Source organism: Pipistrellus hanaki, assembly GCF_964339955.1.
Source record: "Pipistrellus hanaki genome assembly, chromosome: 5".
In the NCBI taxonomy this organism is placed as follows: Eukaryota; Metazoa; Chordata; class Mammalia; order Chiroptera; family Vespertilionidae; genus Pipistrellus; species Pipistrellus hanaki.
In genome coordinates, this window is record NC_140507.1 from 45,337,647 (window position 1) to 45,353,871 (window position 16,225).

Below are 16,225 nucleotides of genomic sequence, written 5' to 3' on the forward strand. Positions count from 1 at the left end.
AACACAATTCAACCATAACAAGGTTTAAAAAGCCAAAGTGAAATGGTGTGTCAAAATTAGCTGATGATTTTAAGTCAGATTAAGAAGAAGACACTGACTATTTAGAACAAAACAAAGAGCATGCTTGTCTGCATAATTAGGACTGCAAGAGTCTGGAAGATCAATTTGGATAATGCAGGGCAAGAAAGAGAAAGGGGTAACAACATGGACACCCAAAGAGCATTATGCTAAAGTGAAATAAGCCAGTCAGAGAAAGAGAAGAATCACATGATCTCACTCATTTGTGGAATATAATAAACAATATAATCTGATGAACAAAATCAGATCTAGAGACACAGAAGCATCAAACAGACCATTAAATCTCAGAGCGAAGGCAGGGGAGGATGAGGGAGGGGGCCAGGAGTGTGTGTGTTGGTAAGAGATCAACCAAATAAGTTGTATGCATATAAGCATAACCAATGGACCCAGAAAATAGGGGGGTGAAGGCCTGAGCTAGAGGGCAGAGACGGGCTGGCAGGGGACAATGGGGATAAAGGGGACATATGTAATACTTTAAAAAACAAGAATTTTTTTTAAAAAAAATGTACAAATTGGCAGGTACAGAATAGTCATAGGGATGTAAAGTACAGCATAGGAAATATGGCCACTAATATTGTGATAACTGTATAGTGTTGGATGGTACTGGACTTATTGGGATGATTACTTTGTAACTTATATAAACGTCCAATTACAGAGTTGTGCACCTGAAACTATACTGTACCTCAACTCTAATTAAAACAAACAAACGAATAAGTAAAAGACAGAGAAAGGGAAGTAAAGGAAGGAAAATGAGGCAAAAAGGGGAAGGAGGAGAAAGGAGTATAATTGAGGGAAGGGAGGCAAAGAGAACTAGGAGAAAGATCACATCAAGCAATGCTCTCATTTGTAGACTGGCTCAAATACTCCCTGTTCTAACTGAGCCTGAGTACAGAGCTCTACTCTCTTGAACCACCTTCCACATCATAGCTAGTTTATGAATTTAATAATTACATCTTGTGTCCACTCACTGAAGAGAAATGTGTCTTTAGAGTCCTTTTAAAATTAGATTGCTTCTGTGGGTTTAAACCTACAGGAGCTTGTAATTTGGACCATTTGTTTCCTAATAAAGAGACTTAGTTTTTGTGTTTTTTGTTTTGTTTTGTTTTGTTTTGTTTTGTTTTGTTTTGTTTTGTTTTTCATACCTAGAGCCCATAGAAAAAGTCACAATGTGCCCACTCCTGATGTGAAGGAGCTCAGTAGGACATTCAGGGCATATGAGAGCTGGGTGCTAGGATGCTATTGTTTCTACTGCTTCAAAGAGTAGAGCTGAAAATGTCCTATTCATTCATCCAATACATCTTTCTGCCACAGTCAAATTACTGTCAGCACTCTTCTTTCCAGGACCTTGTATAATTCATGTTTTAAAGCATCAAGATCATATAATTCCTGTAAAACCTGGCCTGTCAATATACTTTATGGGGATGTGATTAGAGGACAGGTATATTATGATTCATCAAGGACCAATGTAATGAGAACAATAAAGATCAATCAGTTTTTGGACTCTTAAGATTACTATACAGTATTTTGTATTGCTTTTTGTTTACCAAGGTACTTTTTTTTTTTTAATATATCAAGATTTTTTTCTATCTATATATAAAAGACTAAGTGACCATCCCAACTGAACAGGTTACCAAACAGGCTGTGTGGGGCAACTAGAACAGCAGGAGGTTAGTGATGGGTGACTAAACAACCGAGCAGCAGGCTGCGTGGGTGACTAGGCCGGCAGGGGGAGGGAAGTTGGGGGCGACTAGGCTGGTGGTGGTGGGGCATTTGGGGGTGACCAGGTCAGCAGGGGGGGCAGTTAAGGTGATCAGACAAGCAAGCAGGTGAGCAGTTAGGAGCCAGTGGTCCTGGATTGTGAGATCAGGCTTAAACTAGCAGTCAGACATCCCTCAAGGGGACCAGGATTGGAGAGGGTACAGTCTGGGCTAAGGGGACCTCCCTCCCATGCATAAATCTCGTGCATCAGGCTGAGATTCATAAAACAAAATATGAAGCCTAGAACTGGATCACTTGACCCTTTCTCTTCTTATCTCCTCCCAGTTCAAAATGTTTGCACCTCTTAATAGCCAGCATTCTTTTAGGTCTGCAGTTAAGCTCAATGCACTCAAGCCTCAGCACAATCTTTTTGTAGTTTTAGCCTTCCCCCCTACTCCTCGAAAATTGCCTTAGCCTGCCCACCATAGCCATTCTGCTGCTTGTCATATCGCTGCTTTCCCTGTGCACACAGAGAAGCCTTGCCCTTCTTGTACTGTGTTGCTTTGTGGGGCTGATGCTTGCCACAGTTCTTACAGAAAGTTCGGTGGGTTTTAGAAACGTTCACCATGTTTGCAAATGCTATTGATCTACCACGATACTTGTAAAATATATTTTCACAGGTTTTTTTTTTGTTTTTGTTTTGTTTTTTCCCCCTGGGCTTCAGTTTAATGATCAAATTACGGGGGGCAGGGAAGGGGCATTCTTTGCAGTCAGCTACAGTAGAGGACTTAGGAGGCGGCACACAGACTCCCTATGGCTCTCCGGTAAACTTGCCAGGCAGTTTGGTCTACATTCTCACTTCACCTTAGTGACTGTACCATGACTGAGGGAGCAGGCAAGGTTCCTTCCTCCCCCACTCCCAGCATCCTCCCCTTCCATTCTGACTGCATCTGACAGATGAGGGCTTGAAGGCAGAATGAGGTTGTATTAAGGCAGATCCACAGCCACAGTTCAAGTTCAAGGGATAGGAGTGCAAGTCTTCTGCTTCTCGCAGGGGTCTTCAAACTACGGCCCGCGGGCCACATGCGGCCCGCAGAGGAGTCTGATCCGGCCCGCCAGGTTTTTTGGGCAGTGAGCGCAGCCGAGGTGTTACGGTAGGAATTAGTAGTTCATATAGTCCGGCCCTCCAGCTCTCTGAGGGACCGTGATCTGGCCCCCACTTTAAAAAGTTTGAGGACCCCTGATAGAGCTTGCGCATTTCCAGGCCTGTTCAGCCCACCCAGCTTCTGCTCCTGAACAAGTGGGCGTGGTTTGAGAGCTAGGCCCTCAGCTCGGGGGGGGGGGGGGGGGGGGGGGGGGGGGGGGGGGGGGCGGGGGGGGTGTCTGGCTGCCGGCAGGGGTGAGACACTTGGAAGGCCTCCAAGACCAGCAGCACCTTGTTGATACGGCTGATGGTAGGGTAGGGAGTGAAATCCACCTTGTACCTTTCAGCATTTGCCATCTGAGGCACTAAAGCAGAGGTCTGCCATGGACACCTCATCTCCCACGCAATATTTCCCTGCTGTGCTCTGCAGGATCTGCTCCAAGGCGCTAAAGCCAGAATTGATGGCCTTCTGGGCCCATGCCAGCTGGTTCTCCTGTCCTACTTGCTTCAGGATAGACAGGTTCTGCAGGGGCTGGATGCCACCAGCGATGAGGTCGGAAATCATGCGCACGAGGACCCTCTTCTTTGGGCCCTGAGGCAGGAGCTGGGGAGTGGGCCGAGTCTCCTCCAGGTACTCGATGATGGCCAGCGACTGGCCAATGGTGATGCCATCGATCTTTAGGGCTGGCACCTGCTCCATGGGGTTAAGTGCCTGGAATTCTTTGGAGAACCGTTGGCCCCCATCTTTTATGAGGTTGACGGGTACTGTTTCATAGTCGATGCTCTTCAAGGCCAGAGCGATTCGAACTCTCCAGGAGCACGAGCTTCCGAAATAGGAATAGAGGATGGGCTTAGGCTTTTACAGCTCCTCTGATTTTCCTTCTGGTTTTATCTTTCCTTCTTGTTGTAGAATTTCCAATCAGTAGACTTTCCTGTAGTTCTGGGTGATGTCCATTTTGTATTTTGGTTGTATTTTATTGAAATTGTTGTGTGAGGCTGCAGTTAGGTGTCACCTATGCTGCCATCTTGGATTCTCTCCTATTTTCTCAGTTCTTACAGCATTCCTATACGATAGGACTCATTGGTCAGCAAACTCATTAGTCAACAGAGTCAAATATCAACAGTACAATGATTGAAATTTCTTTTGAGAGCCGAAAACTGACTTCTGTGCCTGGGCTATGAAGTTTCAATCGCACAGATATTTTGTGGAAGAGCCACACTCTGAGGCATGAACTAGACCATGAACCCATTTAGGAAGCAATATGTTCTCCACAAGGACATTTACTTAAATTTTAGATATGAACTTAAGATTCCATAGATAAGAAGATAGGAAAAAAGGACAAATGTTGGAATGCCAGCCATTTATGTTGTCAAGGAAAGATATTAAATACTTCCCAAACAAAACCATAATTTACTATCACTTTCAATTCTTTAACAAAAGGATATGAAAACACCCTCTTTTCCTCAAAAAGGGAGGACTGGTTCTCAGAATAAAGCTAGCCATGTAAACAAAATCTTTTTGGCTGGATAAAAGACTCACCATCTTCTTTTCTTTCTTCTTGGTTCCTTTGCTGAACACTTGTGTCATTTCTCCTTGTACACACTCCTCAGGCACTGGCATCAGTCTATAAACCACATTTTTGAAACAATAGCAGGAAACACTACAGCTGCAGCTCTGTGATCTACCAAGGGGCTCATATCTCAATCTAGTCTCAGGCACTAATTAATGTCAGATGTTGGTCAAGCGGGTTTCTGTTGTTCAGCTGTTAAAAGGGAATTCTAATGGAATTTGTAAGGATTAAATGATATAACCCATGAAAAATTTTTGCAGTATCTTATAAGTTCCACCAAGCTAAAAGCCATTGTGGCAACATATCTAAAGTAACTCTAGATTAGGGGTGTCGAACTCAATCAGAGAAGGGGCCAAAATCTAAAATCCAGCCTAAATCGCGGGCCGAATGATTTACTGAACAGTCATAAACTGACAATGTCATAAACTGACAGCGGAGTGCAGTGATGACAGCGCGGTGCGGGCCACATTGCAAGGCCTGGCGGGCTGGATTTGGCCCTCGGGCCTTGTGTTTGACACATGTGCTCTAGATAATCCAAATGCCCACTCTATGCCCTTCCTATAAAAAATTGTGATGGAGTCAGAGTTTATACTTTCAGGCTGGCAAATTAATATGTTGCCTTTTTATGGATGCCAGCAGAAAACACCACTCTTGGTTCAGACACAAAGACAGTTCATTACTCAGCCAGAGGAGTAGCCAGAGTATCAGCATTTATGCCCATTCCTGAGGCTCAGTTTCCACAGCATGATGTTAGGAAAGCCAGGAGACTCTTGAAAAGTGCAGTGGGCTACATTGAAAAGAGGAACCCTGGCCTAAGAGAACCAGAATTTTATATAATGCGAAATAAGTCTCTCTGACTTTTGCCCTGGAGATAAAATTATATTCACAAGAGGCCTGGTGCATGAAATTCATGCATGGGGGGTGGGGAGTTCCTCAGCCTGGCCTGCACCCTCTCCAATCCAGGATCCCCGAGGGATGTCTGATTGCTGGTTTAAATATATTTTTTTATTGATTTTATACAGAGAGGAAGGGAGAGAGATAGAGTTAGAAACATCGATGAGAGAGAGTCATCGATCAGCTGCCTCTTGCACACCCCCTACTGGGGATATGCCCGCAACCAAGCTACATGCCCTTGACCGGAATTGAACCAGGGACCCTTCAGTCCCCAAGCCGACGCACTATCCATTGAGCCAAACCGGTCCCGGCCTGACTGCTGGTTTAGGCCCTATTCCAGAATGATGTCTGGAAGGTAATTCTGCTGTCTGGTCTAATTAGCATATTATACTTTTATTATTATAGATAGGAAATAAGTATAGAAGTACACAAATCATATGTGTACAGTTTGATGAGTACCTGTATAACCTCTACTCATGTCTAGAGACAGAACAATATGAATACTGTTATAATCCAGTAGCTTTAGTCCTAGATATGTAACATAGAGTACATAAACTAGGACACATGTACAAGAATGTCTATTGCAGCACTATTCAATCTTGTAGAAGTGAAATAACCATCTGAAGAACAGTTTTAATATTACCCTTATTATACACTCACTAGAGGCCTGATGCACAAAATTTGTGCAAGGGGCTTGGCCCTCAGAGCCGTGGCAGAGGCTTGCCTCGGGCCTTGTAGCTCTGGCTTCGACCTTCAGGTCATCTGGAAGGTCATTTGGCTGTCTGGTCTAATTAGCATATTATGCTTCTATTATTGTAGATAATACTCCCCAACAAAACTTACTTCTCCTATAACCACTGTCCTAGCATATATGATAATAATGCTGTTACTATTCTTTCAATTTTACCAATATACTTTAGTCTTTCCTGGTCTTTGAATTTTATGAAAATAGAGTCATAATTTGTATTCTTTTGTGTCAGCTTCTTTCACTCAGCATAAGTCTGAGATTTGTCTATATTCTTGGGTATACCTGAAGTTTACTGCTGTAGTTTATTCCTTTTCATTCTGTTTAGTATTTTATTGTATGTGTCTTCTAAAATTTATTTACTTATTCTTTTGTAGATGATTGCTTCCATTTCTGTGATGCTAAGGAAAATCACTATAAACATTCTTATAAATGTGCCCTATTGTATGTATTCTAGATTATATACTGTATTTTCCGGTGTATAAGACAACCCCCCCTAATTTTACAGTTAAAACATAGGTTTAGGCCTATATTCGCTGTATAAGACTACCCTCCACTTCCGAGGCAACACCAGTTCTTTTTTTAATTAAATTTCTAATGAATGACCCCCGATTTTCGGTTGACTTTTTTTTGTTTCAAAAGTCGTCTTATACGCCAGAAATATGGTACTAGAAGCAGGATTGATGTTTTGCAGGCTCTATGTATCTTTAATGATAATAGATCATTGCCAACTGTTTTCCAAATCTTCACTCCTACCAGCAGAGTACTAGGGTTTCTGTTTTACCACATTTTATTTGATTAAAAATTAAACACTTTAGCCGAAACCGGTTTGGCTCAGTGGTAGAGCATTGGTCTGCGGACTGAAAGGTCCCAGGTTTGATTCCGGTCAGGAGCATGTACGTTGGTTGGGGGCACATCCCCGGTAGGGGGTGTGCAAGAGGCAGCTGGTCGATGTTTCTCTCTCATCGACATTTCTAGCTCTCTATCTCTCTCCCTTCCTCTCTGTGAAAAATCAATAAAATATATTTTTTTAAAAAATTACACACTTTAGTAATATATGTCAGACAACATTCTCAGCACATTAATTTAAGTTTTATAATATTATAAAGATGAGATAATAGTGTTCTTCCCACTTCCAGATAATGACATCGAGGCACAGAAGTGAAGTGACTGGTTTCAATTCACACATTTGAAAGTGGTAGAGAATTCAGTTAAAGAGATTAGGCACTATTCTGATATGTGCCTCTCTCTTCTATGCTCACATTTATTTTCATACTTCAAAATTTTTGACAACCCTGTACATCTGTAATGGCAACTTTATTTGTGATTTTAATTTGCATTTCCTCAATATAAGTGGATTGAGCAGCTTTTTAGATCTTTGTTAAGTATTTGGTTATTCTCTTTAGAGATTTCAGGGGCAAGTATCTCTGACCTAAATTTCTATTGGATACTTTTCTTTATCTTATTGATTTGTAGACATTCTTTCATAATCCAAGTCCTGAATATTCTGTGTATCTATATATAATTTTTCCTACTCAGAGATTTTCATAATTGGTCTCTCTTAATGAACAAAAGTTATCAATTTTAATGTAGTTGAATATATAAATTATTTTCTTTACAGTGATACCTTTTTTGTTCTACATTATAAATTATACCCACCAATAGATACAGATATAGATTATATTATTGACCATATTATCCTCTATACATTATATTTTTATGAGATCTCTAATACATCATGAATTCCTATTGTATATGTTATGATAACTTTATGAGTCAACTTGTCTAGGCTATTGTGCACTTGTCTAGATGTTGTGAATGTGTTTTATAGATGTGATTAACATTTAAGGTCAGATGCTGTAAGTAAAGGATATTACCTTTAATAATGTAGATTAGTCTCATTCAATCATTTGAAGGACCTAACAACAAGAACAACAACAAAATTGAGATTACCCAGAGAAGAAGGAATTCTGCCTCAAGTTTGTAACGTAGAAATCCTGCCTGAGTTTCAACCTCCCACATGTCCTATGGATTTCAGACTCAAGACAGCAGCTCTCACCTGTGTGTCCAGACTTCTGGCCTGCCATACAGATTTCAGATTTGCCAGGCCCTACAATCACATGAGTCTGTTGTTTAAAAGTCTCTTTATGTACAATATATTCTATTGGTTTCTTTGCCTGGAAAACCCTGATTGATACAGATTTTGGTATCCAGAAAGTTCTAGAGGTGAGTTTTCTGAGTTGGTTCTGCAGTTTCTGGACTCCATTCTCTACTACAATTAGATTCAAAGACTCTAATGACTCATTGTCATTAGTAAAGAGAACAATGATATTCCATGGCATGATATGGCAATGGAGATATCATCATTTGGTTGCTACTAAGTGTACTTAAATAAGTAGGGAAAGAAAAGGATGAGCTCAAGTGCTCGTTAATTGTAAACTCAAGTGATGTGTAAATGAGCTAAAGTTTCAGAGACTGTTCTGAAAGAAAGCATCATCTGTATTTGCAGAGCCATTACTTCTGAATATTAAACCCAGACTGGTCTCGTGATTGGCTGAATTATAGCACAACATAACTGAGGTTGAATTTCCATGCTCACAAGATATCTATTATTAAAGTGAGGGTATTGATTATGAAGGAATGAGTTCATAATGAGTGGGAAAATATTGGCAGTTCTTAAATTCTGATGCATCCTCTTTGCCAATGGAAGCAGCCACTCTCTCCCCTTCTGAGGTTGATTGTGTTTTGTCTGAGGAACCTGTAAAAGCCTCTCCTCAAAGAGTTGACTTGCAAGACACTGTTGAACCTATTCAGGATGCCACCATCTATCTTTGCTTCTTCACCTATAAGTAAATGCAAGTCCCAGCAGATTTCTGCCCTCTTGATCCACAAGTTCATAAAAATCACAGCTCAGCCCAGTTCAGTGGTTGAGCAATGACCTATGAAACAGGAGGTCATGGTTCAATTCCTGGTCAGGGAACATGCACGAGTTGTGGGCCCTGTCCCTGGTATGGGTCATGCAGGAGGCAGCAATCAATGATTCTCTCTCATCATTGATGTTTCTACTTCTCTCTTCCTCTCTAAAGTCAATAAAAATATCATAGCTCAGTATTATAGTTCATTTTATCCTGGATGGATAAAAGGCTCTGGGCCAAAGCAGGCTTTGAGTGCTCCGGTTTAACTAGTTATCTGTGTTCTTGTTTTCTCAAAAGTTTTGAGTTGATAATTCTTTATTATATTGTAAATTCTTCAATAGCGAGAAACTATTTTATTCATCCCCCCCCTTATTTTTAGGGTGGTATGAGTGTGTGTGTGTGTGTGTGTGTGTGTGTATAAGAGACCTAGCCTGCCATGACTAAATAGAAGCATGTTAAACTTAGATTTAGGGAAAGATGAAATCTTTCTTTTAGCCATGAGAGTTGGCAACCATATATTCCTAATCTTTCATTCTATATTGTAAAATGATGGTTCACTTCTGGTTCTTTTTCCCTAAGATAACTCTTTTTAAGGGGTAGGGTACATTTTTAATGATAATCATAGTGAAAAAGAAGTGTCTGAAAAATTCAAAGTGAGACTAGAAATAAAATAGTCAATCATTTAAAAATATTCTAGTATAGAATTGAATTAATAAATAAGGGTGAAAATGTGTCATTAGCTCTTTGGGACCAGAAGCCATTGTTCACTTTATCTTACATTGAATACCATATAGGTTTGAAATCCAAGTGATTATTGAGTTCTGCCATTCTCATGGAAGGTTTATTGCCATGACCTCAGAATAGGAAAACGGTCTTCCTTAAATTATGACTGCATAGAAATCTGCAGCATTCAATTATTTTTCTATATACTATATGGAATATATATATACCTATGATACATATTTATAACAATAGTAATATTGCTTATATTACAACAATATTGCTTATAACTATCAGAAATAGGTTTTAGTTATGTACTGAAAATGTTTGACTGCTATAGTTTTACACTTGATTCATTTCTGCATATAAAGAAGTATTTGGCAAATTACACAAGAGTAGTAAAATAATTAAAGTAAACATTTACAACTCTGGGAGAAAGGTTAAAGGCTCTAGGGATTATTGGGGGGAAGAGGCAGCTAAAGACAAGATACCATTCATCTGAGAAGAGACACGGGCAGTAGATTGTTTCTTCTTCTAATTATTATTAAAATTATGTAAAGTACTAGAGGCCTGGTGCATGAAATTTGTGCAATGGGGCGGGGGGGGGGTGTCCCTCAGCCCAGCCTTTACCTTCTTCAATCTGGGGCCCCTCAAGTGATGTCCTATTGCCCATTTTAGTGGGATTGGGCCTAAACAGGCAGTTGGATTTCCCTATCACAATTCAGCTCTGCTGACTCCCAACTGCTCGCCTGCCTGCCTGATTACCCCTAACTGCTTCTTCCTGCCAGCCTGATCACCCCATAACCATTCCCCTACCAGACTAATTGATGCCTAACTGCTCCCCTGCTGGCCCAGTCACCTCAACTACCCTCCCCTACCGGCCTGGTCACCCCCCCAACTGTCCTTCCCTGCAGGCTTGGGTGGCCTGGTAACCCCTAACTGCCCTCTTCTGCAGGCCTGGTACCCCTCAACTGCCCTCCCCTGTAGGCCTGATACCCCCTAACTGCCCTCCCTGCAGGCCTGGTACCCCCTTCCCCCAATGCCTATCTCTGTAGGCCTGGGTTCCCCCACCCCAACTGCCCTCCCTTGCAGGCCTGGGTCCTCCCAAACTGTCCTCCCATGCAGGCCTGATTCCTCCCAACTACCCTCCCCTGCTGGCCATCTGTTGTTAGCCATCTTGTTTCCACGTTGGGACAGCCATCTTTGACCACATGGGGGCAGCTATTTTGTGTGTTGGAGTGACGGTCAATTTGCATATTACTCTTTTATTAGATAGGATTCTCTCACTTGGCCTCACACTATAATCACCAGAAAACCTTAAAAATATACTGATGTCTTAGTTCCATCTTCTGAAGTTGAAGGCTTTCCAATTTCATTGGTCTGGGATATAACTTAGACATCAGGGTTTTTATAAAAACTCTCCAGGTGACTCTATGGTGCAGGGAATTCTTCACTATAAAATGAATTTAAGTCAAATTTCTGAAGTGAAATGGCTCAGTGTGTAAAATTTAAGTACAGCTGTACTCAGATTTACCATGAAGTAGAGAATACTAGAAGATGGGATTTTCATATATCCACTATAAACAGAAGAAAAGATACGGTGCTTCAACTGTAGCAGAAGAAATGCTGATTGAAGAAGAAAAAAAAATTTTTTTTTTTTTTTTTTTTTTTTTTTTTTTTTTTTTTACAATTTGACATGCAAAATTGTGCAATAGCTAACCAAGGCATGTGTGGCATCTTGTAATTTATTCACATTAATTTAAGGCGGTTTTGCCTTAGGCTGTAAACTCAGACATAGCTGTGTTTGAATTCCTATTCCTAGACTACTTAGGTGCATAACCCTTGGCAAATTTAACTCTCCATGCCTTAGTTTCATCATTCATTCAATAATAAAACAAATATTTATCAAATACTGCCAGGCAGGCACTGCACCTGGTACTGGAGATACATCAGTGCAAAAGCTAACTGAATTACACACTGACTTTATCAGGCTATTTGCAAAGATTACATGAAAATATATGTAAAGTGCTTAGTAGAATACCAGGTTATTGGTATAAAAAGTATGTAAAGTATTGTCTAATAGGGATAGGTAACATTGGATTCAAGGTAAAATGAGTGGGGATTTTTATTAATGGTTTTTGACAATGGTTATAAGTTTTGCTACCCTCTGTATTTAAAGTAGAGCTTAAACAAACAAACAAACAAAAAAAGTAAAGAAAGGCACACCCTCTCTGAAACAACCAACTACTACCACCACCACCACCAACAACAATCCCAAAGCATATGCTATATCCTGGGACAATGAATAATCAAAATGGCTCAGAACCACACTTTGGAAACTAACCATATTATGTTCAACACAGGATATAATCAATTACTGCTCTCCTCAATCTCCTTTCACTTCTTAGAAAAGAGGATGTTACTAATAACAAGAAATAAAATCCATTTCTGTGAACTTGATATCCCCAGAGCATTCCCACAAAGTGTGGAGTTGAATAACTGACTTAGGGTCAGTCTGTTTACCTCATTAAAATGTTGAGAGCTCTTCTTTCAAAAGGATGTCCTTAGAAGAGATAGAAATTGAAAGCCAAAAAATCTTTAGGAATGTCAAATTTGCTCTTTAAGATGTTGGCAACATACTTATAACTGAATGGAATAGAAATCTAGAGTAGAAATCTGCTATGTAAAGCCAGCAAATATCTATAGAGCTCTTCATTAGCCACCATCACTGGGAGATGTAAACCACTTACCCCATTTACAGATATGGAAATTTACCACATAGTTAGACACTTAAATTTTCATGTAAAATTTATTCTAGAGCTAATAGAGTGAAAACATTTAAATTTTCTTCAGAATTTCACAGCTCTGGGCATACAATACATTCTTAACAGTGTTATTTTCTCCCCCCCGCCCTTTCCTCCACTATCTGTACACACTGTCTTCTATGCAATAGAAGATCCCATATTTATGTTCATCAGTTTATAAATGATCTTATCCCTAAACCATACCTAACCCTAGCCCTAATCCTACCATATCCCTAGACCTAAACCTAATCCTAACCCTAGCCCTAGCTCTAACTATAACATTAACTATAACCCTAGCCCTAGCCCAAACTATAACACACAGTTAGTCATGGAGAGTAACATACTTGCTGGTGAAACAGGTCATCCAAAACAGAGATGGTGTCAACCTAGTGGTCAAGGACTGATTCAAAAAAAAAAAAAAAAAAAAAAAAGGCAACTCTTATCCAGGATTAATTTCATTTTTAAAACAAATAAACACATACAAACTATTGATTCACTCTTTTCAACTGGACAGTCTACTTATGGTATAACTGCCAGGTAAAAACACATATCTTTACAACTTGGTGTGAGCATCAACCAAGTGCTTGGTTTGGAAGTATTGTTTGAATGAGTATCCCAGATCATAAGTTTCTGATCATCAGCAGCTGACCCAAACAGAGCTTCATGGGGTAGATGCGAGCAAATATCTACTACTGACTTTCGCCCTGTGAAGATGGCTTCACATCCACAACTTTTCCTTTCTTTGGAACACCACTGAAGTTTCAAAGGCAGATGGTGTGGCCATCTGAAATAATAAGTGAGTGCCCACTGAGATTTGGGTTCCAAGAAAGCCCATAGCCTTCCTTCTAATGTCCACAGAGATTCAAGTTTGGAGTGCACTCTTCAGAAGGATCAGGATTAGAAGGGTGTTTTGTATAGTCAAAAACAAAAACATCATTGGATGGAATCTCTGTTGCAATGATGCAAAGGTTCTATAGGATAAAATGTGCCCTGTTTAATTCTCTCTCATGGTTGATTTGATTTCTATTCCAGTGTTTCCACTAACAGAGCAAACCCTCCTTTGTCACTGCTGTAGTGTGAGGAATCACACTGAGCGTTATTATCAGGGAGCCGCACACTGGCTACACAGGTGGCTTTGTTCATCCAAAGTGTGTGTCCCCAGGACAAAGCAATGAATGACAAAATCTTTCCCTTCTGGTCTGGTTCCATCTGGAAGCACTGTGCAGTTAAGCCAGACCACTCCAGAGCATGGGTCCCCACCAAAATATAAAAGATAGGGGTGTACTTTTAAAATACACAAATATATATATATATATATATATATATATATATATATATATATATATATATATATTTTTTTTTTTTTTTAATTGATTTTTTACAGAGAGGAGGGAGAGAGATAGAGAGCTAGAAACGTCAATGAGAGAGAAACATCGACCAGCTGCCTCTTGCACACCCCCTACCGGGGATGTGCCCACAACCAACGTATATGCCCCTGACCGGAATCGAACCTGGGACCTTTCCACAGACTGACGCTCTACCACTGAGCCAAACCGGTTTCGGCTATAGGGGTGTTCTTGTATACTCTTCATTGATCATACATTCTTCTATTGCATCACCAAAGGCTGCTTCTTCATTGGCCATCGTGGGCAGGCAAGCCAGGGGGTCTGGGAGGCTGCAGGTGCTCTTCTTGTCCTTATATTTTAAGCTATTGTTAATTGTGGCCTTCCTTTATGGTTCTGCCTGTAATTTTTGTGCAAGTTGGAAGATGGTCTATCAAGATACTAACCCAGAAGTCAGGGTCTTTAGGTGTAATTAACAGTTTAAGGAACGTCCTAGTCATTTTACTATTTACATGGAAACAATGAATAAATGCACGTGGAGGCAATGTTATTGAGTGTAAAGAATGCCACTGTCAAGAAAATTTACAGTCAAGATTTTACCCCCATTTGTTATTAATTATGTGACCTTCAACAAGTCACGTAAACTTTTGGAGTCTGTTTTGTTTTTCATAAAGTGACAATAATCACATTTGTCCTAAGGACCTCACAAGGGTGTCCTGAGGACCAAATGGGCCAATACTTGTCAGACCTCTTTTGTAGTCATTAAAATTCTAGACCCATGACCTTGGCATCAAGAGTGGCACATTGAAAAAGCTGAGCTAACTGAGTTTCCAGCTCACAGAGTGATTCATTAATATTCACTCTGATTTTTTTTTTTTTAGCCATTACTGAATGTAGGTTTTAGACATGAAAAATAAATGGCAATTGTGAGTACTCTAACCTCTGTCACTTAAAAAAAAAGGAAAAATAGACTTTTATTTTTTGGCTAACTAGTTAAAACTACACGAATTTTACCTGACACCTCCTGGAGTTTTACAAATAAAAGCTGTCTTTCATAATTTTTTTCCTTTTTATCTGTAAGAATATGTGAACTTTCTGTACTGACTCCTAGCAGCATAAAAGATGGACCGAATGAGACCAAAGAGTCACAGTTAAACTTTTGCTGCTGTTATTAAAATTGATTAGAGCAAAAGAGTAGGCAGTTAAAATTGGAAAGCATTGTGTAGAGAAGGTAACAATGACAAATTGGTCTTTAATTGTCTTTAAAGCTAATTGAACACAGGGACTTCTAAATAGAGTTATAATTTACAGGCTAATAAATGCCAGCGACATCTTGTTATTAACATGAAAATCAGCCAATATACAAGGAGAATGGTTTGAATATGTCAACTCTATGAACAAGGAAATAAAACATACATCAATTATATATTTTATTTTTAACTTATGTATAGTGTTCTTCTCTAAATGGAAAGAATAATAAAAAGTTCCAGGGTTTCTGCCATCGAATAAAATGGCCTGCCTTCATGGCATAGCAAAACACTTATTTTAAGAAGCAAGGTTCTTTGTTGGAATATGGCAAAAACCTTCTCTTTATTTTTCTTTAGCATTAAGCTATGAAAAAAAAATTCTGTAAAACTATCTTTATTTTCTATGTAATATGACTTTCCCCTTCCTTTGCAGATAGGAAAACTGAGATAACGAGAAATTGAAGAATATCAATGTTTTCCCATTTCCCAGTTTTGTGTTATTTTTGCATGTCTTTTCTTCCTAACAAAGTAATTAGGTCTTGAGGAAAGACCGTGTCTTAGCCATCACAGACCACCGAGGCCTTGGTTGGGGTTACTGCCATGTGCAGTCACAGAGCTCCAACCTTCTAATGCCTGTTGATGCGTGTAGAAGGAAATAGTTAACAGTAGGCCTATAGCCTCTGGGATTCCTTGAAAGTCATCTTAGGAAATTATAGGAGGATGTTGCAAGTTTGGAGGTTTCCAAGAGCACCGCATTCAAGGATTTGCTAAAAAGTCTGATAGAACTAAGAAAGACTGTTATACTCACAGCTACAGTCTATTATAGCAAAATCGGCAAAGAGAACAGACATACAGCGAAGGTTCCAGCAGAGTCTCAGGGGAGTCTTGTTACAGTGCTCGCTTCTACCAGTAATGATGTGTGAAAGTACACACGGAGTATTGCCAGGGAAGCCCACTCAAGCCTCAGGGTTCAGATTTGTTTCCAGCTTTATTGAGGAATAATTAACAAATAAAACTGCAAGATATTTAAAGTGTACATCATAATTAATTGATACATGTATACACT

The 16,225-nt window shown here is 39.8% G+C and overlaps 1 protein-coding gene and 1 pseudogene across 2 annotated transcripts; both read right to left on the reverse strand.

Moving 5' to 3' along the window:
• Positions 1 to 2,076: 2,076 nt before the first annotated feature.
• LOC311622283 (large ribosomal subunit protein eL42-like) lies at positions 2,077 to 2,404 on the reverse strand (annotated as a pseudogene). Its single transcript has one exon. The product of its transcript is annotated as a large ribosomal subunit protein eL42-like (transcript).
• A 690-nt stretch (positions 2,405 to 3,094) lies between these two features.
• LOC311622672 (maleylacetoacetate isomerase-like) lies at positions 3,095 to 14,213 on the reverse strand (the record flags this gene model as incomplete). The annotated part of the gene is given in 4 exon segments (XM_084883908.1): positions 3,095 to 3,289; positions 3,291 to 3,779; positions 4,461 to 4,545; positions 14,155 to 14,213. Coding segments are annotated over 4 exon segments (828 nt in total).
• Positions 14,214 to 16,225: the final 2,012 nt, after the last annotated feature.